At 36.3% G+C, this 27,889-nt stretch overlaps 1 protein-coding gene across 4 annotated transcripts in view; it reads left to right on the plus strand.

Moving 5' to 3' along the window:
- PDE1A (phosphodiesterase 1A) overlaps window positions 1–27,889 on the plus strand; it is a 371,161-nt gene that overhangs the window by 295,720 nt on the left and 47,552 nt on the right. For all 4 annotated transcript variants that reach the window (XM_004375447.2, XM_012555302.2, XM_012555301.1 and 1 more), the window contains 5 exons: window positions 3,420–3,486; window positions 7,097–7,213; window positions 8,092–8,232; window positions 17,277–17,377; window positions 20,970–21,095. In XM_004375447.2, the coding sequence (XP_004375504.1) occupies window positions 3,420–3,486; window positions 7,097–7,213; window positions 8,092–8,232; window positions 17,277–17,377; window positions 20,970–21,095 (552 nt within the window). The remainder of the gene's footprint in view (window positions 1–3,419; window positions 3,487–7,096; window positions 7,214–8,091; window positions 8,233–17,276; window positions 17,378–20,969; window positions 21,096–27,889) is intronic.

Raw genomic sequence — 27,889 nt, forward strand, 5'->3', positions numbered from 1 at the left:
CCCAACCACATCTAATGCTACTCACATCCCTGACTGAACTCCACCCACACCAGCCTAATTCAAAACACTATTCTCTTTGCTGCAACATACTTCCTTTCTATGCTATGGAGTGCAGCTGACTAATGTTAATTTTTAAAGTATCTCATTCTGTGAATGATTCCCTGCATCCTTCAACCTGGGTGGCCCTTTTTATCCTTCCAGGACCTTCCCTGATCATTTTGTACACTGTCATATCATTATCTCTTCACCCAGCCGGTAGCTTACCTCATAACGCTTATCCTTGATTGTAATTATATATTTTTGTTATTTGTTGTCTCTCTTCACCACTGGGATAAGCCCCATGAAAGCAGTAAGTATATTTCCCTTTTTCTGCACTAGTCTTGCTGCCTAGCACAGTGTCTGGCACAGAAGAGTGTTTTGTGAAGTTTTTAAATTATATTTTGTAATTATAGTAAAAACTTACAAAAATAACCCATCACATTTCCAGTTGGACTTCAACCACCTGTCCAAAAAAACCAAACTCATTGCCGTCAAGTAGATTCTGACTCATAGAGACCAACAGGGCAGATTAGAACTGCCCATAGGGTTTCCAAGGAGCTCCTGGTGGATTTGAACTGCTGACCTTTTGATTAGCAGCCAAGCTCTTAACCACTGTGCCACCAGGGCTCTTAACCACCTGTAGGAGACGAGAAAATTCATTATTCTTTTTCAGAAATGGGTAATACGTCCACTATTTTCTAAAGTGTGTTGTTGTTGTTGTTGTATTCCACTGAGTTGATTTCAATTCCTGATGACCTCATGTGACAGAATAGAACTGCCCTGTAGGGTTTTCTTGGCTGTAATCTTCATGGGAGCAGATTGCTAGGTCTTTCACCCACGGAGCCACTGGGGCACAAGGGCCCCTTTTCCTAAATTCTGAGGTTTAAGTTAAGATTTCTCTCAGGGTCATCCTCACTCCAGGATGAGTCATCCTAATTTCCCATCCTAATGTTCTATTTCTGGTTATAGAAATAGAAATTTCTGAACCTTCTCCAGTTCTGAGAAACTCATTATCACCAGAGTTCTAAGTGAGCCTTGGGAGCCCTAAAGAATGAAGGAATTGGCACCAGTGGTGTGATAAGAATAGTAACAAAAACAATAATAATGGATTTCATTAATTACTTATTATGTGCTGGGAATTTATATCATTTACTCTTTATAAAAAAATTACAGATATAACTATCCCCATGTTACAGATGAATGACATTAAATAGCTTTCCAAAGGTCACATGGCTAGTGAGTGACTAACCTGTGATTCAAAGCTTGACTTCTTATATCCATACTGCTGTATCATACTGCAAAAGGAGCCTGGTGGCACAGTGCTTAATCACTTAGCTGCTGACCAAAATACTGGGGGTTTGAACCCACCAGCTGCTCCATGGGAAAAAGATGTGGCAGTCTGCTTTCATAAAGATTACAGCCTTGGAAACCCTATGGGGCAGTCCTATAGGGCCACTGTAAATTGGAATAGACTCAACAACAAACAACAACAGTGTCATACTGCCTTTCTGTACCATGGAGTCGAACTGAATTTACTTAATTTTTACAATATTACATTTTCTGAATGATTTTTTTATTTACCCTTTTCCGCCAGTATGTCACTTGTTCATTTTCCCTGCACCTCTGTTTTCTGTGATAATGATTCGAAAAATAGATAAAAAAGACCATTTGTTCCCTAAAAATAAAACAAAACAGAAACCTAAGTATCATTGTTAACAGAATTTACTTTTAGATCTTTTGTAGTGTGATTAGTAGTTTCCTTGCCCTGAAAGATTAGAATAATCAACGGAGTAATTAATGTAAGTATTTTTATTTTGTAAACTGCTCTGAAACATTCCAATAGAGGTAGAGGATAAGGATAATATTTTTAGAATACTTGATCACTCACATCTAAAAATGATTTAAAACCAAAAAACCCATTGCCGTCGAGTCGATTCTGATTCATAGGGACTCTATAGGACAGAGTAGAACTGCCCCATAGGGTTTCCAAGAAGCGGTTGGTGGATTCAAACTGCTGACCTTTTGATTAGCAGCCTGAGCTCTTAAGCATCACGCCATTACGGCTCCAAAAATGATTTAAGGTAATTTAAAATAAACATAAAATGGAAACATGAAAATAAAGATACAGTAACAAGATCCTTACAATAAAATGGGGAAGCACTTTATCTAGAAAGCCTAGACTAGACATACAATTAAACACAATACTTTAATTCTGAGCTTTTAAGATGTCAACATTAAAAAGAAAAACATGGTGAATTACTTGGATTTCATTATCTTAAAAAACGAATAGCTTTCACCTAGAAAATGAGAAATGTGTCATGGTTTTTTAATATAAGGAACACTGAATCCAAAAGTTTGGTATCTTACACAGTGGTTATATAAAAGATATGGAATATATTCCACATGACTATTCTTTATATAATAAAAACCCTGCCACAAATTAATGATAAATTATTGTTATGTCCAGGCATTTTGGGGAGAGAAGTTATAGCAATATAGTTTAGGAATGCAGCTTGCTTACGGACTAACTTGATATAAAAATTAAGGGACATGATTACTAACCTGTTGAATTCTCTCTTTTCAGGACTTTGGGGATGAACCATGCATCTTTCAGAGTCCTGAACAGAAACGTTTTGCTGTTTCAACCCATTAAGGGATCACGTTGATTCTATTCTGTCATGAACCCATGGAGGGGTTTCTTATATTTGGTTTATGTCATCTTGGTTGCCCATCTGAAGATGGAGAAATCAAATGAATTATTGTTTAATAAAATTGTTTTTGTTATTGATGTTATTATAGAAATGAATTTTGTTTTCTTTCTGAATAATCTTCCTTAAATAATCTTAAATGACAATATGCACAAACTTAAGCAATCTTTGTTAATATGGTCTTAAAGCTTAAAAAAAAAAAAAACTCCCTAAATTTTGATGACACTATATATTCCCTCCTATAATTTCCATTTGGTCAAAAAAATTACATCAAAATATTATAATGACATTCATCTTCCAGACTGAAAATTTTGGTACGTAAATGGATACAAAACAAGAATGCTCTACTCTAGTGAATAGTAGGACATGTTAGAAAGTGTTACTGCATATGCAAAGGACAATCCATCTTTTAAAAAAATGAAGTTAAGGGAAATAAAGTTTTACATAGAAATTAAAATCACTTTGACTTTGGTTGTGAGAAGACAAAATCCTGTTAACATTGGTCATATTATAGATTGTGGCTTTAGTTGTCATTGTTGCTATAAAAGGAATTTATAACTAATCATAAAAGATAAACAAGCCCAAAGCCATATTTTTCCTTATATTTAAGAAATAGCTGAAAACTTTTAGTAAATGATTTCTATATATACAAGTATTTTTTATCTTTTTTAGGATGTACAGAAAGACCTCTTCTGTGATTGGTTTGTCGTATCCAGCAGCTGTTATAGTAACGTTAAAGGTGAAATAATTTCAGTCATTTTACCTTTTTAAATAGACATCAGTTTTTAAAAAGCTTCTTAAAATGGCTGGGAGAGAATAAGAATAGTTCTTTGCTGTAGTCTACATATTTGAATGTAAAAAAGTATTTTAACCATTTACAACACGTAATGTGCTTGAAATCATGACTCAGTGTACACGTAAATGAGGATTTATTTAGGCTAACAAATTATATCAATGCCTATTTGTGTGTATGTGTATAATGATGTTTTTTCTCCCTGTTTTTTTACTCTTATTTAGATGGATCTTGAATTCAACTCTGAGATGGTACTTGTGCTTGTCAAAATATACATATTCTCATATATGTAGATATATATATATATATGTATAAAATAGAAGAGTTAAATGTTGGATGTTTTAGTCCAATACCTTTAAAAGACAAAACTGATAATGAATAAATTTGTCTTGAATTTTAGTCCTGAGAAATATAAAAATAAGATAAATTTAAGAAAGGAAACGAGAGAATTCGTCTCTCTTGTCTCTGTCTTCTACTGTGGCTGCCTTATTCTAAGAGTCCAATAGCTGCATTATATGTTTTAGAAATAACTAGAGTCTAAACTCTGAAGTGATAAAAGTTGTTTGCTCAATTATTTGTCTCCACTTTGTGTGTGCATTGTTACCAGATATTATTTCTACAGAGGCATTTTGTAGGCTAATCATTCTAAATTCCTTATTTCTTTCTATCACTTAATTTGGATGAAGGAATGTAACTTTATCTCCTATAACAGCTTCATAATGGTTTTTCTGTATTAACTACTAACTTAAAGAATGCTGGCAACAGGAGATCCTGGGTTTTGTTTCTGATTTGTTATACTCCTTTTCTAGTTTAAATTTGTATTACTTCCTTCTGTTTTTTTTTTTTTTTTAATTTCTGTTTTGAACATCTTCTTTGCATTTGTTTATCCTCTGTTGCATATTAGATTTTATTCTTAATAATTTAAAGCTAAGTTCACTTTTTCTTAGGTGCTTTTTAATATTTATGTTTCTAAAATTATAATAAAGATAGGTATATAGCTGAAATGTCACATTATAGGGTACTAGTTACTCATTGGTTCTTGAGAGATTTCTCCTTCCCTATTATTAAAGAAAACAAAAATCCTCACAACTGGACCAATAAGCAACATCATGTTAAATGGAGAAAAGATTGAAGTTGTCAAGGATTTCATTTTACTTGGATCCACAATCAGCACCATGGAAGCAGCAGTCAAGAAATCAAATGACATATTGCGTAGGGCAAATCTGCTGCGAAAGACCTCTTTTAAGTGTTGAAAAGCAAAGATGTCACCTTGAAGACTAAGGTGTGCCTGACCCAAGCCATGATGCTTTCAGTTGCCTTATATGCAAGTGAAAGCTGGACAATGAATAAGGAAGACTGAAGAATTGATGCCTTTGAATTATGGTGTTGGTGAAAAATACTGAATATACCATGGACTGTCGGAAGAACAAACAAGTCCATCTTGGAAGAAATACAACCAGAGTGCTCCTTGGAAGCGAGGATGGCGAGACTTCATCTCATGTACTTTCAGCATATTATCAGGAGGGACTAGTCCCTGGAAAAAGACATTATGCTTGGTAATGTAGAGGGTCAGCAAAAAAGAGAAAGACCCTCAAGAAGATGGATTGACATAGTGACTACAACAATGGGCTCAAACATAACAGTGATTGTGAGGATGGCACAAGACTGGGTAGTGTTTCGTTATGTTGTACATGGGGTCGCTGTGAGTCGGAACTGACTCAACAGCACCTAGCAACAACAATTATCTTCTCAATGATGAGCAAGAACATTTTCATTTTATTTGTTTTATAAACACCAACTAACAAAATATTTCCATACAAGAGAATTTAGTAATTTTTCTAAAATGTGATATAGTAAAAACACATGAACCAAAAGGTTGAAGGAGGAAATATCATTGAGAAAATAATATTTTTGGTTAAAGAACAATTCTTATTTCCTGGTATACTTCCTTGTCTTTCGTGTATTCTCAATCTGACAGTGTAAAAGCCAAGCATCTGCCGGAGTTTACAAATGTAAATAATCATTTTTGGTAAAAATCCCCAAGAAATGGAGAGCTGAACTTTTAACCAGTGAGAAATCCCTAGCTGGAACTGTAAATAGCAGCATGTAACAGTCGAAAGTAACTCTTCTGTGTTCGTTTTGAATTTGATAAAAGCTTGGTGGCATGCTTTGAGCTTTACTGTGAGTAAAATGCCTTCTAGTGGAACTTTTATAGATTTTTAATTCCCAAACAGATAAAGCAAGTGTTTGGTCATCAAACGACGGTTAAATGCAAGGAATATAACAAAGGCGCCGAAAGAAAACAAAAAATATTTCACTTGGTGTTACCAAGTAATTAAAATGACATTTGATACTGTTATTATTTTTCAGAAGAAGTAGTTTTGAAAGAGACTGTTTGAATACATTTTATCAGATGTTCAGTTTCATTCCAGCGTATTACAGCACGTAGAGTCGGCCTCTATAAAAATGTGTTAAATGGATGAAATTCTAAATAATGCCTACTCAAATTCAAAGTTAATGCATAACTTTAAAGATGCCCACTTACTTCGCAATTCTAAACCTGCTGTGTGTGTAGACACTAGGTCTTCTTTGCTAACACTTTCTGATAATTATTAGACCTGACTCTTGACTGTATTCAGATTTTTAAGGTTTCATTGACTTATTTAGTGATGGAACGCAAACTTTACATTAAAACCTGCTTCATGTATAGGACTGACATCACTTGCTACAAGTCCATTTTTGTGGACTCCTCTGCAAGATTTTCCCCTGGAATTACTTTAAGCAATATCATGATGTATCTGCAATGTTTCGATAGTTCTTCCCACTGCCCTCTCTCCTACCTGTTAGGGATAATTTCTTAGAGTAGTTGAAAATTTTCCAAAGGTCTTGCCTGCTTCCCTAGGAAAATGCCTGAAACACCAAAATTCTTATCTTCCCCTTCAATCAAACACCCACTTCCTCTTTCCCAACAGTTGTCCCCAGAGGAAAGTGTAAATGAGTTAGCCAAGGTTAGAGTGAATAAAGTATACTCTACCTCTCTAGGGTATTTGCATTTTAAAGGAGGACATAAATTATGAAAGCTTTAAACAAATGATGAACTCTTAAGGTGGAACTTCAAGCAATGTAGTAGGTGGGTAGGTGGGAAAGAGGTATTGGGGCTATCTTCCCTCTGTCCCTCAATTCACATCACCCACATAACTGGCAATTCTAACTTAAAATGAAGCTCACTCTGGAAAACGACTTATGACATGGATTTGGAGAGAGATTAAGGATGAGGGCAGTATTATATTGTTATCAGGTTTATTACATCACTTTTATAACCTTGAGATTGAGGTGAAGATCTTGATGCTGTAGTCAGCATTATGGCCTCATTTTGTGGCACCACAGATAGAAACTGACCCTGTCAGATCAGACTCTAATAAAAATATAATTTGACCTGCTGAATTGAAATCTGACCTGCTGTGTGTACAATGCCTGATCTTCCCAAGAATTTTTTATAGAAAGAAACAGAACTAAATGATACTGTCACCTAAAACATTTACTTTTTTTCCTACAGGATATTGATAAATGGTCTTTTGATGTATTTGCCCTAAATGACGCAAGTGGAGAACATAGTCTGAAGTTTATGATGTATGAACTGTTTACCAGATATGATCTTATCAACCGTTTCAAGGTCAGAAACCTGGAACAAAAGTGAAGTGCTCTTAAAATTGGTTATCTGGATACAAATTAAAACGCAAAATGTTGGTTATTAATCAGTTCATTTTAGAATGCTTGTAGTTGGCAGACCACAGAACCAAAGGGGAAAGTTCATCTTGTGACATAGCCAGTCTCCACAACTCACAGACATAAATGTCATCTGCATAGTTACCAAGAGACCATTACAGCCTCTTTCCAACAAGACACCAACCTCCTGCTGAATAATTCACGGAACACTCATGTAGTGATAGGAAGCTGTGTCTTAGAGAAATATGATCTTTGGTGTTCCTAAAACACAAAGTGAAGCTTTATTTATTGCTTAAACTAAAATATAGGGGCTTCTAATTAACTTCTTTTAGAAACACCTAAGCAGCAGATTTGATCCAGATTTCTGAGCAGTCTGCAACCTACAACTTTCATCATTAATTATGAAATCATGGCATTTTTAGAGATGGAAGGTACTGGAAGGTATCATCTATTTTTAACCTCCTTGTATTACAGATAGAATAAACTAGACATTGGCAATTATAATAGGACATTTTTACTCTTGTAAGAACTAGACTTCTTGATTCTGGAAGATATAAAAATTTTAAGACTACAGTATGAGTAAGACCTCTATTTAATTTATATTAATTAAACACTTGAGGGTTACAGTCTTAAGTCATCAGGGAAGTTGATTGAAAGCTAACATGTTAATGAAGTGGTTTTTTAGAACAATCCGTATTTAACTTAATGAAACTACTGCCCGTATCTGCACTTATTAATGTGTCCCACCTCAAACATTGTTATGTTTATGTTAATTTAGTGCCACTCTTTTGGTCAAAATATAATGATAATTATTACTTTCCACAGATTCCTGTTCCTAGCCTAATATCCTATGCAGAAGCTTTAGAAGTTGGTTACAGCAAGTACAAAAATCCATATCACAATTTAATTCATGCCGCTGATGTCACTCAAACTGTGCATTACATAATGCTTCATACAGGTATCATGGTAAGAAAGTCTTTGTAACTGAAGTTTGTTAGGTTGGAAACCTTGTATTCCCCTGAACTTCCCATTGTCTCTTTAATAAAAGTGTTGTTAGTAATAATCTTTTGAATTTTTAAGGGTTAATTAGTTATTGATAATAAGTTATTGATAATATCGTGGTATAAATAAGATACCAGGGGCAAATCAAAACATATTATAAATTTTCCAACATTGGGAATATAGAACATTTTGTTTGCTAATTCATTTTCCCATAGGAATCAGCCACAAAGAACTAACCTAGAGAAATAGTCCTCAGGATAAAATTTACAGTGCTCTTCTCTCACTCATCATGTTCCCTCAAACTGACCTTAGTAGCTGTTTTTTTTATTTTTCTTTTACTTACATTGTTGATCACAATCGAATCCTAATAGGGCTATTAGGAAGTTATTCATGTGAGTTTTTCCAAATTCCTCTTCCTCTCTTTGCATCTGAATGAATCAATAGATTAGTGAATAAATTATCCAGCAATGCAAACCCTGAGATAACAATGAGTGTATGACAGGGATTTTGAGACTGTTTGGAATTTCTATAATATCTCAGGGTTTAGGATATCTGCTAGAAGGTAAAAAGGGGAGGAGCAGCCCTTCTTTCTAAAGGTTACAAACTGTGAGGTGGGTTCAAAGGGGGGGGGGGGGGGGTCATGTGAGGTTACCAAATCCCAGTACTTTGTTGACTCCTTGCGTGTTAAGCTAGGCTAAGACAATGCCATAAAATAAATTTAAGTAGAATGTTCCACCAAACCCCAAAATATGTGTTTTCTGCTTGTTTAGATTTCAGACGTCACACCCTTCTACTGGAAAGGGCCACTGACACTCAGATCTAGTGAAGTAGCACTGTTTGGGGCTCAGGGACCCTCAATACTCCATCATTCTGTACCAGAGACTCTATTCCTATCCAAGCAAAGCCTTCTCCAGAGCATAGAGTCCCGAAGATTTCAAAAGCTTATAAGAGGAGTCTAATTCTTCAAATTTATTTTACACAGGAAAATTTCATTATTTAATTTTCCCATGTGTTGTTTACTATGTAGAACATCCATTTGCTATGACTCATCCGATCAGTACCCCAGATGGTGACTGAAGAAATTGTGCTTCTTTGTCTTTATTTGCCTCCTAAATGCTGCAGATCCCTCAGGGCCTTGAACTCAGATCCCACCTGCTCCATATTCCAATTATCTATTACTCCAAAACAAACCACCTCAAAACTTACTGGCTTAAAACATTGATTTATTATCTCTCAAGGGTCTGTGGTTAGGAGGATCTCAACTAGGAGGTTCTCGCAGTTTTCATGTGATTGTAGCCAGTTAGCAACTGTGGTTCAGGAGGATCTCAACTAGGAGGTTCTTGCAGTTTTCATGTGATTGTAGCCTGTTAGCAACTGTGGTTCAAGACAACTAATGGCTTAACGGGGAAGGACGTCCACAACCTCTCACTCACATGGCTGGCATTTGATAATGGCTGTTGGCTGGGAGCTCATCTAGGGCTTTGACCAGTGTCTACATATGGCCTCTTCATGTAGCTTCGACTTATCAGAGAATGGTGGCTGGATTCTGAGAGGGAGTATTGCAAGAGGGAGGAAATGAAACTGCCCGTCTTTTAAGACCCAGTCATGGAAACATGCACGGTGTCACTTCTGCCATATTCTATTGTTGACAGCAGTCACAGAGCCCCCCAGATTCAAGGGGAGGGGACATAAACCCTTCCTCTCAGTGGAACAAGTATCAAAGATTTTTGGTGAGTTTTATCCATCATACTCCTATTTCCTTCTTTCCATTAAGTTAAAGGACTTTAGACTCCCAAATAGTCCATCTGAATTGGAAAAGAAAAAGGATGTGCAGACAATAGAGCAACTAGCTTTCATCCAGTACCTACTGTAGGCCAGATATGATGCCAGATCTTTTCCATCACATTGCCTTGTTGTTTAAGTGTCTTCAGATGGCTCTGTCTCTGCTTTTTGCAGCATTAGGGAAGAAGAGGAGAAGCAGGGAAGAAAGTGTAGTAATTGGAAGGAAGAGAGGAGGGCAAATTCTCTTCTGTCACTGACTTTCAGTATAACTTGACACCTGTCCCTACCATTCTCTTCATCTCCAAGCTCTTATCTTTTCCTCATCTCAGTTCCTTAGCATTGATTGAGCTCTTACCCTAACACTTCACCTCCCTAGATTTGGAAGATACTTTCTTCACTCCTTAGCCTCAGTTCCTGCCTGTTGTAGTTTCGTGTCAGTCCACAGTAACCACCACCGTGAAGTTTGTTTTGATTGGCAGATGGAGAGAATTAAAATGATTCTTGTTCTGCCAGAGTTGTTCCCAGCACTCCAGGCTGGAAGTCTGGAATTCATTTCCCCACAGGGCAAAATGGATTCAACAGGCATTTAGAGAATTTCTTGGAATTCCACCACCAACTCTATAGAAATATGCATTTTATTACAGGCTTACAAAGTAATATAACCTGATTTGGAGTTATGTTCTTTGGGAGGAAAAATGGCATGTCCCTCTTGTGACCTTCTAGAAAGCTTAACTATGTGCTTGGTTAACTTTTTACCTTGTTTCTTCCCAATTTAAGGTGTAACACATGCCCATTGGGCCAGGTCAAATGCAGTTGTGGGCTGGGTTTGGTGCTTAGTCGAAGTTTACTTGCCTTCTCTTTCAGGAGTCTGTTTTGACATTTGAAGGAAGCAGAGGTTACCAATAATAAGTAGAGACTCAAACTTTCAAAGATAAATAGCTTTAAAATAACATAAGCTTTTAAGAAGTAGTAAATTAACCTTATTTACCCCTGTTTATCTTTCTAGAGAGTGTATGTGTGTGCGTGCGTGTGTGCGTGCGTGTGTGTGTATGTGTGAGCGTGCACGCACGCACGCACGCACGCACGCACACACACCCTTTCAAGCTATTTTGGTTTAATAAGGATTCATTGTCACAGCTGTTTCTTGAAATCTTTGCTTTCACTTGGTTTGATATGCATAGCGTAAGAGTGTGAAAAACAAAGTGCCTCCTGACAGCTGCAAATGCTGTTAAGCTTGTTAAAGTTGCTTTAGCATCTTCCTGGTTAAAGCTGCTCACTTTTTAGTTTCCAAGGCCTTCTTGATCTGGAATCTGATAGCAAGGTGCCTTTCATTTCAAGTGTCTGACATTTCCTCTTTCCTAAATTCTGTGGCTTTGAAAAAGTTAATGAAAATGAAATATTTAAGTGTCATTGTAAAACAGGAACTTGACTGATGAAGTTTCCTCAGAACAAGATGTACTGGAAAAGCAATGCCTAGTTCAGTATAATAAAAGATCTGCTTTAATTATGAAGTGCAGTCTGTTTCAGCTTTAGAACCCTTTTTTCTCAAGGTGACTTTGACGCAGTGGGGGTGTTTTGTTAATAGGTAAATAGAAAAGTTTAAACCCTCGATATGAGTTTACCCTCAGCCATGTAAGGAGGACTTGTTCAGGATATTACCAGCCATTCCAGGTTCTCTGGAAGACTTGGGAAATCTAAAACTTAGTAAAGATTACATAGTGTTAATAAAGATTACATAGTCACTTGGAGAGGGCTGTGATCTATCAGTGTCGGTTTAGTTTGGAAACTTGTTTCTGATTTTATTCATTCTTTATAGCAACAATGATCTGTGGGCTCCCTACATGTCAGAATAGTTTGGCCTTTGCAAAAATCGTAAGAAAACTTTAGTGTTTTCCAGAATCTGGAAAATACATTTAAGCTAAGAAAATAATGAGGAATTTAACGATTGATGGTGAAATTAAAAGGAAAGGCCGAATGAATTTATGAATATGTTGACTGTTTTGTCAAAACTAGGCAACAATGCCAGTTTGACAGGTTTTGGAAAGTTGTTTTAACAAGCTTTCCTCTAAAGGAGAAAAAGCTCTGGTAGGTGAGTATCTCAGGGACAGATTACCCAATAAGCAAGGTATGCACAGGCTTACTTGTGCTTACTTACTAATCTGTAGTGCACAATTTCACCTATTTTTCACCACATCAAAGATACACATATGCATCCAAGATACACATCAAAGAAGTGAAAACCATGTGATAATGTGCACTACAGATTAGTAAGTAAACACAAGTAAGCCCTGCATACCTTGCTTATTGGTTAACCCACCCCTGTGAGTATTAATAATTGTCATATGTATGAATGTGCTGGAACAAAAAAAAATATATAGAAACATTACTCCTTTATTTAAAACTCTGTCTTTTCTTACCCGTCTGGTTTGATATGAAGAAGTCTCACTTCGTTAGTGTTATAGTGGATGTCCTGCTGTTTGAGGACAGTCCTATCAGCGTGGCATTTATGGAACACTCCAAAGCTGCCCAACACTGTCAGGTGACTAATGCAGTCTGTCATCTGAAAGTTGTTCTGAGGACCATTGCCTGAAAAGACTATGATGAAGCCATTATCCTTCCATGTGTTAATGTCATAAATGACACCCTCAAGCCTGGGAGTAGGTGGTGCAGAGAAAAGCTGATGCTGGTTCATCCTTGTGTGTGTCTCCTTTTGTCACTTGATTAACTTATAGGCCTGTGCCTATAAGACAGTGATGTGCACTAACTCAATCCTTTTGCTAAAGAGAAAATGCTTCATAGAGTGCTGCCAAGCCACCTCTGAATGTCTCTTTGAACATGAAATCATCCAAGGGCTTTGGCTAGAAAAGACTTGCATTTGAGGGCTTCTGGCACCATGTTCTCTCTCTAATACTAACAGCAGAGAGAGGAGAGATGACTTGAAGCTTATTTACTTTGGAACTTGTAGTCTACTGACTCGACCCAGAAGTAGTCTCCTACATTCTGGAATGACTCGATTTTCCTCAGGTCAATCTACAGAAGATTCGCTACAAATGTTTCTATTCTATAAACTTTGTGGAAATTCTGCTTTCGTAAATGGCATCTGTCGTACAACACTGTTTGGAAAAGTAGAAAGAATGTAGGCTTTGGAGCTCATCAGACATTGACTTGAGACCGTGTTCCACTGCTTCCTGTCTGTCTCCCTACCTCAGTTCCCTTGTCACTAAAATGTGGTTAATAATGCCTCCCATCTTGTAGGATGACAGTGAGGAGTAAATGACACCATATAGGTAAAGCCCATAGCTTAGTGCCTGAAACAGAATAGATATTAATATATGTTGCCCTAATATTAACAATGATTATTATTAATTTATTATATTATGTTACACATATTAATATTATTATAATATACGAGGTTTCTATACTAGATAAGTTATAGCAGTTTACCTTAGAGGAAAAAAGTGTTCAAGCCTGTAACTTCAGGCTAAATGAGTTATTAATTATGCTTTTCAGTGTACCAGGTATTAATAGATCATTGTGATTTCTAATATTGGATTACCTCCCAATTCCAAACCTACAGGCAGTTTCCACGGCTATTGTTTCCATATTCTACCTTTTTCATACTCCTGATTTTCTGACCTGAATGTCCCCCAGCCCCATACATACACTTACACGCATACACTTTCTCTGTCTCTCTCTCTTACTCACTCACTCTCATACGCATACACACACAGTACCATATTTTTTGTCAAATAACGATCCCACATAAATAACACGCCCACACATATAATGCATGCATAGCTTGCTTACGAAAATAGTGGGGCTGGGGGTTGTGCGGTTGGCAAAAAACATATAATGTGCGTGTTATTTGCATAAAAATACAGTAATTCAGGTATGAAGATTACATCATAAATCTTAAATCAAAGTTTATTAGCTTCTACTCATTCCTATATTCAGTTAAATTAGCTAGAAATTCTGCTTTTGAAATCTTAGAAGGAACAGAAACTTTGGCATTAGACAGAACTTGGTGTGAATTCCTGCTCTGCTACCTGATAACTGTAACCTTAGGCAAGTTAAGCCACCTCGTCAAGACTCAGCTTCCTTATCTGCAGAATAAGAATAAAAAATATTTACCTAGTAAATAGTAAGTAGGATGGTTATTAGAATTAAATGAGACCATCTAACTAAAGAGTCCAGTTAACGTTAGTTGCCTCCCTTTCCTTTCTGTCACTGTACATGCTGTTAATGTGAGTCAGTGCCTCCCTGTGATATAATTTGAAGACTTCCCGTTTTAGAGTAGGTCTACCTGAGTATTTCTCTGGGCAGAATGCACTCTACAGTATAAATGCAGCAGAGCACCTGCATTGCTCATGATTCATTACTTTAACCCTTTATTTCTGCCTATTGGGAATCAGAATAACCCAGGTTTTACTGACCACTGTTCTAACTGGGAAGAGTGATGTGATTCAGCCTCATTCGCTCTGGCTTGTCTTCGTGTATTATTTATAAAATCCACGAATGTAGATAGACATCCCTTTAATGAGTTAGCATTCTTATTTGACACCAGTGTAAAATGAATTAGCAGCTAAGGAACTAAAAATCAGTCCAAAATTCTACTAACTAATACAGAATGGATGTGTTTTATCAATAAAGTGTGAAAGTGTAGTGCTTCTCCCTTCCCAAACTATTTTATAAAGAGCTTAAATTAAGCCCATAGTGTGGCAATAAATAAGAGATTCTCAGAGGAAGTAGTTTTTATTACCCAATAAGCAAGGTATGCACAGGCTTACTTGTGCTTACTAATATATAGTGCACGATTTCACTGGTTTTTATTTAATGAGAATATAAACAGGGAACATGTTTAAGATCAATTTTGACAGCAAGGAAAACAATATATTTAAATACTTTATAAAATAATTTATAATTAAAACCCATCTCTGATTTCCTAATTTAATTTTTTTTGGCAATTATAGCTTTACAATTCTGTATTATCATAGTGGATATTGAATGCTACACAGGTAAATCTGTAATTCCATAAATATAACCAGTAGAAAATATTTTTTAAAAAATAGGTGATCTCTTTTTTTTTTTTTTTCCAGGAATGATTTTCTTTAATAAGTTTAATAAGTTTCTTGTGGGACAAAAACTGGTTTAACTGCTGTTCATTTTGTGGTGTTTAATTCTACAGTTTCATTGAGGACGTTTGAGGCTCAGTCCCAGTTCAGCCTATAGTACAGGCCATTAATAAGGTCACTTTTTTCCTTTTAATGACTTACACAATTAAAATGCACCTATAAACACAGAACAGCTAGTGATATCAACTCCGCTTGGTTCTGAAAATCATTTCTGCTTCAGTCATCTAACTGCGACGCATTTCTAGTTGAATTGCAATCACTGAGGATGTGTTAGCTGTCTATTGCTTTCTAGATTCAATGCCTTAAACAAGTAATAAGTTCAGTAAAATACTATTTATTTTGTATTTTACTATATGGCAAGACTTGTGATAGGCACTGTGCATACATTAGCTCTAAACCTCTCTTAATACCCCACAGAGGAACAATTGCTAATTCATTTTTATGGGTACTGTGGCTGAGAGGGCAAGTAACTATTTGCCTGAAGATCAACAAAGATTTAAAACCAGAATTATCTGGTTCCACAGTCTCCTTCTACTACTCTACCTCCTCCTCCTAATATGAAATTGATGAAATTCAATTCAACAAACTAACATTAAGTTCTTATTATATTCCAAATACCATTCCAGATTATGTGAAGGGAGGAAAGATGAAAAAGACTATGCCTTTGGTAACTATGAGATTCAACAGTTTTCACCTCCCTCGTTTTTTGACTCATGGACCTAGAGTGGGTCCCTTTTGCCTTTTGTGCAAAGCCCAAACTAATCAGTTCTCGTCAAGGTAGTCCATCAACTTCTCCCATTCTCTCCACTCTTTTCAACTTCACTTCCTTCATTCTCCAACATAATTTTACTATTGGTAATTCAATTCTCATATAGATATCTATGATATCATTCTGCATTTCCTCTATTTAAAATGCCCTCTGCCCTAACCCCCCACCTACCTCTGGGACCGTCCTTCTTCCACTGCCACAAAAATAGCCATTCTGATTATCTGACCTCCCTTTACACCTTTATTCTATTGCCTTGTATCAATTATGCATGTAGTTTGTACTATTTTCTTTTGCTTTGTGCAAAGTCTTTGTTTCAAGTATACCCAATAAGATTTTCTAAGAGCAAGCCCTGTATCATTTTGGATCTTCCACCTACTTACAGCACTGTCCAATAGAACTTCCTGTGTTGATGGAAATTCTCTGTATCTGCACTGTGCTAATGGTAGACACTTGCCACGTGTGACTATTGAGAATTGAAATATGGATAATACAACTAAAAGAGTGAATTTAATTTTGCTTAATTTTAATTATCTTTAATTTAAATAGCCGCATGTAGTTAATGGCTACCATGCTGGGCAGAACAGAAAACAATTATACAGAATGGAGCAATGAATAAACTGAATTAAAATTAAATTAGTTCTAAATGGACTTATCATAGTAGAGAAATTTTGTTAAGCCATTCAGCTTATAACAGAAAGATCAATGTATATGGGGCATAAAGTCCTGAATTTTATGTGAAAAGCATTTATTTTTCCTTGATCATTATTAAATTCAATTGCACAGTCATAGAATATATGTTATTAATAGCAAATTTGTTAAAATCCTAGAGGTGCTTCTAAATCTTTAAATATATATAAACAGGTTTAGTTTATTATATGAGCAAAGTGAATATTTTCAGCTTTCACATAGAAATTTTTCTCACTATGGGGTATTCTATAAAACTTGTGCTAGCAGAGATTTTAATGATGTATGAGCTATATGTTTAAATCACTAAGCTGTAATTGATTTTATGAAAAGCAAAACCGGTAAGGCTGTGAGTTCAAAATCCAGTCAAGGTTCATGTTCAAAAAATAGGAGAATACTCATTTTCAAATTTGCAATAAAAATGGTAACATTTGAAATTTAAACTTAAAGCTATCAAACAGCAGTTGACTTCATGAAGTATCCATTATCCCTGTGTAATGGATGTGAAATAGGAAGAAAAAAATTATCTAAAATCAATAAAAAATCATTTTATATGATTATGTATACTGGGTGTACTTTTGTAGAAAGACAGTATGGCCTCTTCTTTCTAAGTATGATGGAATCTTTCTTTAATTTACTAGCACTGGCTCACTGAACTGGAAATTCTAGCAATGGTCTTTGCCGCTGCCATTCATGATTATGAGCATACAGGGACCACCAACAACTTTCATATTCAGACAAGGTAAGTTAGCTAAAGTACTAGCAAGTTTTCTAAGTTAAGATCTAAAAGTTATTCTTTTCTATATTACTTAATTTCAAAAAAAATAAAAAAAATAAAGATTTCTGATAAAAATAGGTTGATTCCTTAAGCTGTAAATATTTAAATCAATCAACTATTACTTATGAAGAATCTTGTATTTTGTGACATATTTAGCAATTTAAAGAACATTTAAAAAAATAATTTCTCTCTGCCCAGAACTTACACTGTTAACTATGACACAACAGAGAAATCTATTCACCAAAGCAAATCTTGCAACTTACTGTATAAAACATCAGTTTTAGTGTGATTTTATATTTGCAAATAATAAAATTGCACTTCTGTGTATAAAATCTATAAATCAAAGAAATCTCACTTCTTGGTTAGCACAAAGTGTTAAAATTAGAATAATCAAAAAAATTAGATTCTTTAATGATGTCAGTGATAATGACAATTATTAGACTCAAAATATAAGAATGGAAGGTATTCTAAGGTCTTTTTTAGATGGTTTGAGATCTCAGTGCCTGAGAGGCAGAATTCGGCTTAGTACTCATCAGGATCCGACTTGCTTTATGTATGTGGGATTCTGAAATTTCTGTCTTTCACTAGTCAGGCCTGCTTGAGATGAAAGTGCCAGTTAGAGACTGCTGTCTCTCTGGAATCATTGTAGAACTTCTACCCTTGTTGAGGGAAAAGTAAGCCTCCGTATTTCTTGTGTGTTGTTTGCTCATTTATTATTTGGATTTAGAGGATTTCTAATTTTCCGGCCAGAAGAAATTATTTTGATATAGGGAGCATAAAACATATTTTATTTAAAAAAAAAAATTAAACATTTTTGGAGGGTTATGGGGTAGGGATGTTATTAACCCACACATGTTTTAAGAGTAGAGACAGTTTTGTTTTTGTGTTAAACATGAAAGGAAGACTATGCAGATCATCGTTTGAGCTGGGCCCTGAAACAGGACAAGAGTTGTAGGGGTTGGAAAAGGAAGCAGGTAATTTGTTATCAGTAAATACTTCTTGTCCTTTCTGCTTCGATAAATGAGGGCAATGGACTGGCTCAAGCATCAGTGTTAGATTATCATTTCTAGTTTTCTCTTTTTACTATCTATCTGTGACTGGATGAAGAGTCCTAACTGGCTTATAACTCAACTGCTTCAAAAAAGAAGAAAGAGGAGGAGGAGGGAAAGGGAACGGGAGAGAGGAAGGATCGATCTTTTATAATTTTATATTAATAAACTATAAAAAAATTGCATTTTATTTATTTTTTATAAATTGTCTACCATTGTCAATTATTTAATAGATTAATTTTATATGAACTTGGCGATTATGTGAACAAAAACTGTGTAATGACCACAAATGTAACAATATAACCTTTTTTTTTTCCTTGACTCCCATTATTGCCTTCACATTTTGTCCAAGGAGAAATAAGGTCTTATGCCACAGATATCAATAATTCTATTGAATTTTATATTTTTCTTTGTAATTTGTATTTAGAGTGCTTTTCTAACATGTAAACTCGTTTAACATGTAATGCAAAATGACTGAAAAGTAATTGAGACCATAGTACATGGCTATTCTTTTGTGTTCAGTATAGATATAATTCATGAAATCCTTGTAAGTGTAAATAAATGGAAATAATTTCTTCTTTGTGGAAAGAAAATGCCAAACTACATGTTACCATGGATACTGGATGTTGCTTAGAGTCTTGTTCTTTTCTTAGCAGTCAGAGACCATCTCAGTAAACAGTAAGACCTTGCTGTATTCTCAGCGTCCTGTTGGATTTGTGAGACATAACCATGCTCACTTTGCTACACTTAGATCTGGTCCAAAAACAGAACTTTGATTATTTCTGAAAGGAAGACACAGTGTTATTTGGGGCCATATCATATAATAACCCTGACAAAACTGCCATGGCTAGATTTGGGGCCATATGGTATAAATGATACATGATTGATAAATCAGTTTTTCGCATGATCTCAGCAAACTTCTGGAAACAAAACAAAACAAAACACAGAAACATTATATTTTAGTCGGACAAGATCTATTTAATTCTCTTTAAATAGGCATTGCATGTATGCTTTCCTTGTTTGACTTTATACTGAGCTATGGTTGTTGGTTAAGGGATTTTTAGACTTTAACTGGGATCGTTAGAAGGATATCTGTTTTGGAAATATGCACTATTAGGTAAATATATATGTCATTCTACCTTTATGGCAGGGCTAGAAAGAAAGGAGGAAGTCATCATTTTACTGCCTGATAGGTCATTTACCCTACATTGGATTAGTAACAGAGCTTGGTTTGTGTGGCAGATTATTAGATACAGATGTTGAGTAGGTCGCTTACAACAGAGGCCAGATTTCTGTAGTTCTTTATTTTATTTGCCCTTGTCTGCTCTTTCATAATTCTCCAGGGGCATTATGAGCACTCTACTACTAGCCCAAAGGTTGGCGGTTCAAAACCACCCAGAGGTGCCTTGGAAGACAGGCCTGGCAATCTGCTTTTAGTAAGGTCACAGCCTTGAAAAACAGTTCTACTCTGAGCACACAGGGTCACCGTGAGTGGGAATCCACTACATGCCACCTAAAAACAACAACATCAACCTACTGAAAAACCTGAAACAGAAAGTCTTAATAAGGTGGCAAAAAAGAAACTGACTGAAATTTATATATCTATGGAGAGGAAGGAAAGTGGGAGGAGCCTGGGTGTTGGGGGAAGTGGTAGCAAAGTTGCTACAGGTTTCAACTTGACTTTCCCTTTCCTATTTGTGCTGTCCTTCCTCCAACTTGTCAACTTGTATGTGCGGGTTCACCATTTTAAGTCATGGGACATACTAGCACTGCTTCTACTCCACGCTTGCAAAATGATCTGGCAACCTAGAGGGGTAGGGGAAGGAGAAGCAAGGGCTCCATCGTACATATCTGAAAATGCTTAGAATATGTCAAACTTTATGCTAGAATACCAAATTCAATAATTCAACAGTGATCAGATGATAAGAAGGAACAGACAGGAGAATAAAAACCTTCCTTTTATGAATTTGGCATTTAAAAGTAAAGTGTTCATTATAAATTGATGGTGAAGCATACATTTTAAGTTTAGTTTTAAAAATGGTTTTGTCCTGTTTAATTTAAAGCAAAAACACTGTAATATTCAAAGTTAATCACAACATTATAGGGGAGAAAAACAGAATTATAAATAAACCAAATGATTTTAGTCTTCCTTTCTACCCCCTACCCCAAAGTAATTTTAGTCTAATGGAATGGGGATGATAATCAATTGTCCGGAACAGATACAAAGAGGTTTGTTCATTCACTGATTGAATGAGGATATTAGGTAATTTTTTTCTCTTTGGTATATCTACGGTATTTCATAAGTATCTAGACTACAAATTGAAAGGAAAACGCATAAACACATTTATGCTATGATAATTAAAAGGAAACAAATTAACTTCTGTAATTTTCGGTATTCAGTTATAAGATTTTTAACTGATGGAACATCTTGGAACTTGAGTTCTTTTATTAGACACCGATGAAGTCTAAAGAAATCCTATATTGGGCAATGTGTTTTTAATTCTTAGGTCAGATGTTGCCATTTTGTATAATGATCGCTCCGTTCTTGAGAATCACCATGTGAGTGCAGCCTATCGACTTATGCAAGAAGAAGAAATTAATATCTTGGCAAATTTATCCAAAGATGACTGGAGGTGAGTGTCAGAGGAAATTTAATTTTAGGAAAAGGATCAATTATGTGATTTAACGTGAAGAAAACGGATGAAACTCAATGCCTTACTCATGCTGCAAAATCAATTAACAGCTGAGTAGATGACTCTGAAAAGGGTGAGTCCCTAGAGAGTTAGTTCAAGAGCTAGGCCCTGTTAGATGGAACCGAAATACTTCCAGGTCAATTCAACACCTCTGTGCGTCATAGCCAATCTGTAACTCCACGTACCACATAGTGGATACTTGAAGACATATATTCTCTGGAATGGGACTATGTTCAATTTGTACCAGTTATGTGATCCAATATAAATTCAAAATTTCAGTGACATACCAACTCTTTCATATTTTAGTTTTCTATATGTAGAGGTCAAATTTTTCTTTTAAACAAGGAATTTTTAAAAAAAAATTTAAATTGAAAATTACCAGTATAATATACTAACATGACCCAAGTGTAAAGGGAAATATTACATGTGTTCCTGAAGCATCTGCTTCCCTAAAACAAACAGTATTGAATGGTGATACTTGTTGCCATGTAGTGAAAAATAACAAGATGTAACTCTACCACTCTCCATAACCTTTCTTGTCTTCTTCTTGTTCCTTTGGTCGTCATCATCCCCTTTCACTTGCCTATGTAGTTGCTCGATTTAGAAAATAAAAATGAAGGCTGTCCAGGGAGATTTGAATGTCAGATAAGCATAGAATAGTTTTTTTTTCTTTAGTATAAATCTGTCCTAAATATTGCATGAGACATACTAAAAAAAAAGATTCCATTGTTTATCTGAAATTCAAATTTAACTGGGTGTTTTGTATTTTTATCTTTTAACTCTACATGACTATCCTTTCCCACTTTCAGTTCTTGCTGGAAGATGCTGATGACGAGAGAAAGGAGAGAGGGAAAGAGGGTAGTAATCTACTTTACCTAAATGAAAACTTGAAATGTTCAAATTTAACTTTAATATTTACTTTCACTAGTAGATTTCATGATTTCTCCACTGAAATTTTTATTTTGTTCTCTAAAGTATATGTTGATCTCAGGAAACAGATCTTTTTATGTTATGAAAATCCACCATCAGCTGCAGAAATTCAGGAACCTTGCTAGTTGACAAAATATAGAACTTTGCACATGCAGAATTAATGTCCACAACAATTGTTTCTCTGTTCTCTTAAAGACACCAAAAAAAGTACATAAACTTAAATAAAAGTGACATCCATTTATCCCAGGGCCCCCGTAATTTGAGAACTGCCTCCTCCAGAAAGCAGTGTTTTTGAGAAAATCATTGTGTTCATTTATGTTATTGCACATTTGTCATTCCCTTTTATTCCCAAATTTGCTTACATTGGTTTGGTAGAATAGCTTTCTTGACATTTTTTTCCCCTTTGGTATTAGAAATATGGTATAGAAATAGACACTATACCAGTGAGTCTCAAAAATTTTGGTCTTTGAACCTCCTTACAGTCTTAACAATGAATCATCTTGGTTACGTGGGCTATGTATTGATCTTTACTATTTGAGAAATTTAAACTGTATGGAAAAATAATTAACTACAGCACCATTAGCTTAAAGTTTTATTGGACAATGCTAGGTATGAGAAGGCTCCAAATAAGTGTTCTAACTTGGGGACAAAGGTTGGAATGTTTTATAGGCTTTAGCAGGAGGTTGTCAGCCAAAATTTAGCTAGTTTCTAGAATAGAAGTGTTGTTGTCACCTGTTAGCAACCATTGTTTGAGGAATCTGGAGCTTATCAAAGGAGATAGGGAAGAGCAGCTGTGGGTGGGAGCAACAAGTCTTTCAGGGTCTCAGAACTGAAAACATATTTAAAATATTAATTCATTTGAAAATGGTAATAATAAACTCATTACATGTTAACATAAATAGCATATTTAAGGTGAAAAAATAACTATATTTTCCAAAACAAATTGCAGTTTGTGAGAAGAGTGTCACTGGTTTATATTTACGCAAATCTCTTTAATGTCTGACTGGCTACCCCAAGTTTAGAGAGCCTTCACTGGAATCACCAATCAAGTAGGTCCACTGGACTGTTTCATTTCAAGGAGGAGAAAGACCCAGATGTGAGGGATAGACCTAGATGAGTATTCCCACTTTTGGGAATAATCATCAAGATGGTCTTTTGTTACTTCTGTCTATATCATACGTAGGGACGATGGTAGAACAACCACGAGGAGACCAGCACATTGTGAGAATGAACAGGCCAGCCTTTCAGGCTCGTAGACTTTGGATGTGTAATCAGAGAGGTGTGCCTGCCACCTCCACATTTGCTCTATTTTAGGCTGCATAGTTCAATCAATAGGATGTCCTATCAATTCAAGGAAAAGCAAGTCAATATTTTAGTCACATGTTAACCAACTCACTGCTCGATATATATTTTTTCAGCCATCTTAAATTAATGCATTGCAAGGCAAATAGCTCTTAAGTTATCACTATCTATCATAAGCTGTATCTATCATTGATTGGAAGGTTCTCAATGCAATACATTAGCGTTGGGTATGTGAACTGCTGCAGGGCAACAGGCAATGAAGCTCTACAGAAAAGGGGAGAAGCTGCAGGCTCTTGGGCAGCTTTTCCATTCCCTCCTGATCCCTTCATAACTTTTCACCTCTGTCTTTGCAAGCTGGATGTTCTCAAAAATGCCTATCATCCTAACCAGAATTCAGTTCAGTTATCAGATGGGAGTTTTGTCACATGTGTTTCTGTGGGAACATATTTGCCACAGTACCTAAAGCATTCTCTCAGAAAATTTGCACTCAGCAAGGCTGGACCATTCTGGGGATCTCCTCTTGCCTGGGACTCCAGGCTTAGTGTCTGTCTGCCCTTTAACATCTTGTTAAAAATCACTTAATGAGCTGAGAAAGGTTCACAATCAGATGCAAATACCAACGGTTTGAAAAAATGTCTAAAGAAAAATGATTTGGGGTCAAGAACTGCTTTTTTTTTAATATGAAAATTAAATACAGAGTTTAAAGTAAGCCCTAATCTCTCATGGTTACTTTTTCAAATGTTAAAAGCTTCCTGGTTTTCTAAGGCCAATGGTAGAAATAAAGGCTCTTTTCTCACCTGTAAAAATTGGGGGGATGAAGGCACTTTATCTGGGGGACTCTATTTGGGTCTTTCATTTTATTCTGCATGAATAACAGTAATCCAAGAGGGTTTCAAACCTAGGAAGGCCAGGATCTAATTGTAAAAGGATTTTAAAGAGACCCTGCAGCCTGCTATGTGGAGACTAGAAGGGCAAAGGTAGAAGCAGGGAGACAAGTTGCGAGAAATTTCCACGGGTATAAAAGAAAGATTATTTATATTTAGAATGTCAGTCTATTTCTTCATTGGTGTTTAACATTTCAGAGGTGACATTTGAAATATTAATGTTTACTGCTACGTATTTGAATTAACGTTTTTCTTTCTCAGGGTTGATTCTGTTGCTATTTCAGTGTGATTTTATTTCCTATTATATTTTTTCTTTTAACATCTGTAATATTTTGTTCTAATAATTTATTGTTGTAATATTCTGTAAATGTCTATTGGGTAACTTCTGAGAGTCATCCTAATAATTTTTTATAGAACTATTTTAACAGATACTACTGTATACATACCATGAGAGGGCAGTGGTGGTTCAGTGGTGGAATTCTCAATTTCATGGGGAGACCCGGGTTCAATTTCCAGCCAGTGACCTCATGTATAGCCACTACCTGTCTGTCAGTTGAGGCTTGTGTGTTGTTATGATGCTGAACTGATTCCAGTGGAATGTCCATACTAGGACAGACTAGGAAGAAATGCCCAATAATCTACTTCTGAAAATCAGCCAATGAAAACCCTATGGAGATGGGGCCAATATGGCAGAGTAGTCAGATGCTTCTGGTGGACCCTATGACAACAAAGCCCTGAAAAAACAAGTGATTCGATTATATATGGCTATCTGGGAGCCCTGAACATCAAAGGTAAAGTTGAGGAACCAGACTGAGAGGCCAGGGAAGGGAGAGACGGTTCGGAAGCAGTGAGGAGTTACCAGACCTGTCCCGGCGAGAGCCAGAGCCTTTCAGGCGTGGTCAGCTCGGGGGTGAGCGGTGAGGTAGGCAAGTGGCAGTGCTCAGGAGGTACATTTTCTGCACTGGGAGAGACCCAGCGCCAGAGAGTTTACACAGCCACCCAGAACCAGTGAGAATAAGCCCTCATTGGGGAAAGAAAGTACTTGTGTACAGCTTACCACGTGGATCAAAAACACCCTCCTTAGGGAAAAACCTCTCTCCCATTTACCTCCCCGCTCCCTGCTCTGCAATGTGTCCTGGACCGGCTTCAGCAATTGCCGAGTCCCCAGGGCTGGAAGTAGGATCCATCACGCCCTGAGCCATTCTCCTGGCGTTGGAGAGTGAACAAATTAACAAATGGGAAAAAATAAACTGCCAGCTCCCCTAAGCCAGGAACCCAGGGTAGACACAGCTCCTTTGCCTAGGCACAGGATAAGGGATCTACAGACTTTGAGTGCCTTTCTCCCTGCAGAGACTTGTGTGGGCCCATCTCAACAGCTTAGGCCCTCATTACTGCAGTTCAACAGGGTATATATTGGACTCTAACTTCAAATGTTTCAGCTGTAAAGTGGCAGGTTCTTGACATTTGACACTGCTCTGCCCATTAAGCAGGGTCTTCACCTACCCACATCAGGGGCCTGAGGACTGGTGGCTCTACCCACGTCACCTAGCCACCTGCAATGGAGACCCATGAGTAAGAGATGCCCGCAGTCCTTACAGCCAACGGCATTAGGTGCTCATAGTCCAGCTGCAAAACCCACCCACCTACACGCTCTAGGGAACAGGGACATGCCTTCCTCCTGGACACTCAGGGGCAGCTGTCCGCCCCCTGCCTTGCTCAGAATGTGTCCCCCTGCTGCATCCAGATACCTGTGCCTACACCAATTACCCATGCCTGTCTAGGACAGTAAGTGAGAGCCTACACCACACACTTGGTGGCTATCTACCTGGGCACCTGAGCTGAATCCACACAGGAGGAGTGGGCAGACTCCTCAGCTTACATACCTAGTAACAGATCTAACCACCTGGTGACAGGACATTAGAGCCAATAACCAAACTAGCTCATATGAGCCGCCTGTTTGGGCATATCAAAACAGAACAAGAAGCTAGGACACAGTAAGCAAACATAAAATAAATGAATACAATAACTTATTGATGGCTCAGAGACAACAGTCACTATCAAATCACATAAAAAAGTAATCCATGATGGCTTCAGCAAGCTCCCAAAATAAAGAATTACCGGAGGCAGAATACAAAAGATTAATATACAGAACTTTTCAAGAAATTAGGAAGGAAATTAATCAAAATGCAGAATACGCAATAGAGAACATTAAAAAGATTAGAGAAGAGCATAATGACAAATTTAACAGGCTGCAAGAATCCATAGACAGCAATCAGAAAAGCAGAAGATTAACAATAAAATTTCAAAATTAAACAACTCAATAGAAAGTCATAGGAGCAGAACTGAGGCAATGGAAGTCAGAATTAGTGAGATTGAAGATAAAGCACTTGCTACCAACTTATTTGAGGAAAAATCAGATAAAAGGATTAAAAAAGTGAAAAAACCCTAAGAATTATGTGGGACACTCTATCAAGAGAAATAACCTTCGAGTGACTGGAGTACCAGAACAGGCGGGATAACAGAAAATACAGAGAGAATTGTTGAAGATTTATTGGCAGAAAACTTCCCTGATATCGTGAAAGATGACAAGATATCTATCCAAGATGCTCATTGAACCCCACATAAGGTAGATCCCAAAAGAAAGTCATCAAGACATATTATAATCAAACTTGTCAAAACCAAAGATAAAGAATTTTAAGAGTGGCTAGGGATAAACGAAAAGTCATCTACAAAAGAGAGTCAACAAGAATAAGTTCGGACTACTCAGCAGAAACAGGCAAGATGGCAATAGGATGACATATATAAAGCCTTGAAGGAAAAAAACTGCCAGCCAAGAATTATATATCCAGCAAAACTGTCTCTCAAATATGATGATGAAATTAGGGCATTTCCAGATAAACAGAAGTTAAGGGAATTTGCAAAAACCAAACCAAAATTACAAGAAATACTAAAGGGAGTCCTCCACTTAGAAAATCAGTAACATCAGATCACAACCCAAGACTAGAACACAGGACAGAGCAATCAGATATCAACCCAGATAGGGAAGACACAAAAGTAAATCAAAGCTAAAAGATTTAAAACAGGGAAACAGATGTCAATATGTAAAAGATGACAACATTAAAACAAAAAAGAGGGACTTAAAAAATATAGATTTTTCATATGGAGAGGAAGTCAACGGGATATAAAGAAATAAAAGACTGGTATAAACTTAGAAAAATAGGGGTGAATATTAAGGTAACCACAAAGGAAACTAACAATCCTACAAGTCCAAATAAAAAACAAGAAAAATATAAAGACTCAGCAAACACAAAATCAACAATGAAAAAGATGAAAATACATAAAGAAAAATGACTCAGCACAGAAAATTAAGTGGAACAAAGAAACTGTGAACAACTCACAAAAAAAAGACATCAAAATGACAGCACTAAACTCCTACCTATCAATAATTAAATGCTGAATGTAAATGGACTAAATGCACCAAAAAAGAGACAGAGAGTGGCAGATTGGATTAAAAAACACAATCTGTCTATATGCTGCCTACAAGAGACACACCTTAGACTTAAAGACACAAACAAACTAAAATTCAAAGGATGGAAAAAAATACATCAAGCAAACAAC

The sequence above is a fragment of the Trichechus manatus genome, unplaced genomic scaffold, assembly GCF_000243295.1.
Source record: "Trichechus manatus latirostris isolate Lorelei unplaced genomic scaffold, TriManLat1.0 scaffold00037, whole genome shotgun sequence".
NCBI lineage: Eukaryota > Metazoa > Chordata > Mammalia > Sirenia > Trichechidae > Trichechus > Trichechus manatus.